We start from the raw sequence: 1,722 nt of genomic DNA, 5'->3' as shown, positions 1-1,722 counted from the left end.
AAAAGTATTAACTTATTATTTTAAAGCATTTGAAAGGGTAATAAATAGTGAAAATTAATGTGTTTATTGTGTACTATTTGTGTGTATAGGACAACGTTTATCGAAACTACTTTCAGGCTATAATATTCTTATTATTTTTTTTACTTTTATTTCTCGTTTGAATTTTTTTCTACTCAATAGTTTTTAAAACGTTTTTACGTTTCTATTTTTCCAATTCAAATTCCCGTTTCTTTTGATTTGTAGATAATAATTGTTTGGCATTTTTGTTTTCTAAGAAAAAAATATAAAATTAAATATATTGTGTCTAAATTGTGAAAAATTGATTAACAATTATCAATTTTTTATAGGTCAATATCTGATAGATTTGACGTCGCCAAATCGACAGCGTGGGAGTGTGTGCTGGACGTATGCTGGTTCATTTGCTCGCGTGTGCACGACTTTATACGATGGCGGACAAGGGAGGAAATGATCAACATTTCCAGAGAATTTGAAAATATGGCTGGAATTCCTGATGTTATTGGGGCTGTAGACGGATGCCATATCCCTATAAGTGCTCCCACAGATCATCCGGAAAGTTACATAAATCGCCACGATTATCATTCCATACTTTTGCAAGGGATTTGCGATCATGAAAGACGCTTTACTGATGTCTTTGCAGGATGCTGTGGAAGTTTACACGATGCGAGAGTCTTGCAGAGAAGTCCCATTAATCAAGAGAGTACTGATCATTACAACGACTATTTTCCAAATCAGACTCACATACTTGGTGACAAAGCTTATACGCCGCAATTTAATGTATTGCCACCGTATAAAGATTATGGAAATTTAACACCAGTGCAAAGGAACTTCAATTTTCTTCATTCACAAACGCGCCAAATCATTGAACGGACTTTTGCATTGCTGTTATCCCGCTTCAGACGATTGAAATATTTATATCTGCAGAATATTGAATACGCGGCCCTTAACGTCTTAGCTTGTTGTTGCTTGCACAATTTGTGTCTCAATTTAAATGATGAACTGGATGACGATGACAAAATGAATTTTGAATCTATTCGAGGAATGAAAGGAAACGTCAATTAATCGTCAACGTGCCTTGAGAAGTCGAGCTTTTCTGTGCCTGCTAATAATCTGTGTCTCGAGCTTGGATGTCGACATTCTTGGCAGCGTTAACAATTCGGAAACGTAAGTTTTTTTACTCAATTTTTCTTCTTGCAATTTTGCAAAAAAAAAATTTAATTTAATTTTAATTTTTTAATTTGTAATTAAATTATTGAAATTATCTATTTACAAATCATTTAAAATAATTTTGAAAATTCAAATTGTAAATACAGTACCGTCCATAAGTATCAAGACGCCCCTTTTTTCATGAATGGAAAAATGCTTAAAATGTAGAGAATGAGGATGACAAAATTTTTTCGTATTTTTTTCCTGCAAGCTAATGACATTATGAAAAGAATTACACCTGATTCTGCATGCTTTTCGTAATTTTTTAATTTCTCGAAAACTAATTAACTTTGTTTACCGTTCTTGATTTAGTTTTAATCTCTATTCAATGTAGAATCTAAATTATTTACTGGTATTGTGATATAAATTTTTCCAAAAAATTTGAAAAAGTTAAAGTCGGATAAAAAAATTTTGAAAAACAGATTGCCACTTTTCCAACAAAAAAATAATTTTTAAAAATCAAATAAATAAGTAATTAAAAAGCTTTTTCGAATTTAA

At 31.1% G+C, this 1,722-nt stretch overlaps 1 protein-coding gene across 1 annotated transcript; it reads left to right on the top strand.

Moving 5' to 3' along the window:
* Window positions 1–351: 351 nt before the first annotated feature.
* Window positions 352–1,173, top strand: LOC127287557 (putative nuclease HARBI1). The gene has a single exon (XM_051314549.1). It carries the CDS (start codon window positions 466–468, stop codon window positions 1,078–1,080), a length of 615 nt encoding a protein of 204 aa, XP_051170506.1. The 5' UTR covers window positions 352–465; the 3' UTR covers window positions 1,081–1,173.
* The last annotated feature ends 549 nt before the right edge of the window (window positions 1,174–1,722 follow it).

The sequence above is a fragment of the Leptopilina boulardi genome, unplaced genomic scaffold, assembly GCF_019393585.1.
Source record: "Leptopilina boulardi isolate dan_hultmark-lab unplaced genomic scaffold, ZJU_Lbou_2.1 LbouV2_371, whole genome shotgun sequence".
In the NCBI taxonomy this organism is placed as follows: domain Eukaryota; kingdom Metazoa; phylum Arthropoda; class Insecta; order Hymenoptera; family Figitidae; genus Leptopilina; species Leptopilina boulardi.
This window is presented reverse-complemented; position numbering and strand designations above follow the sequence as displayed.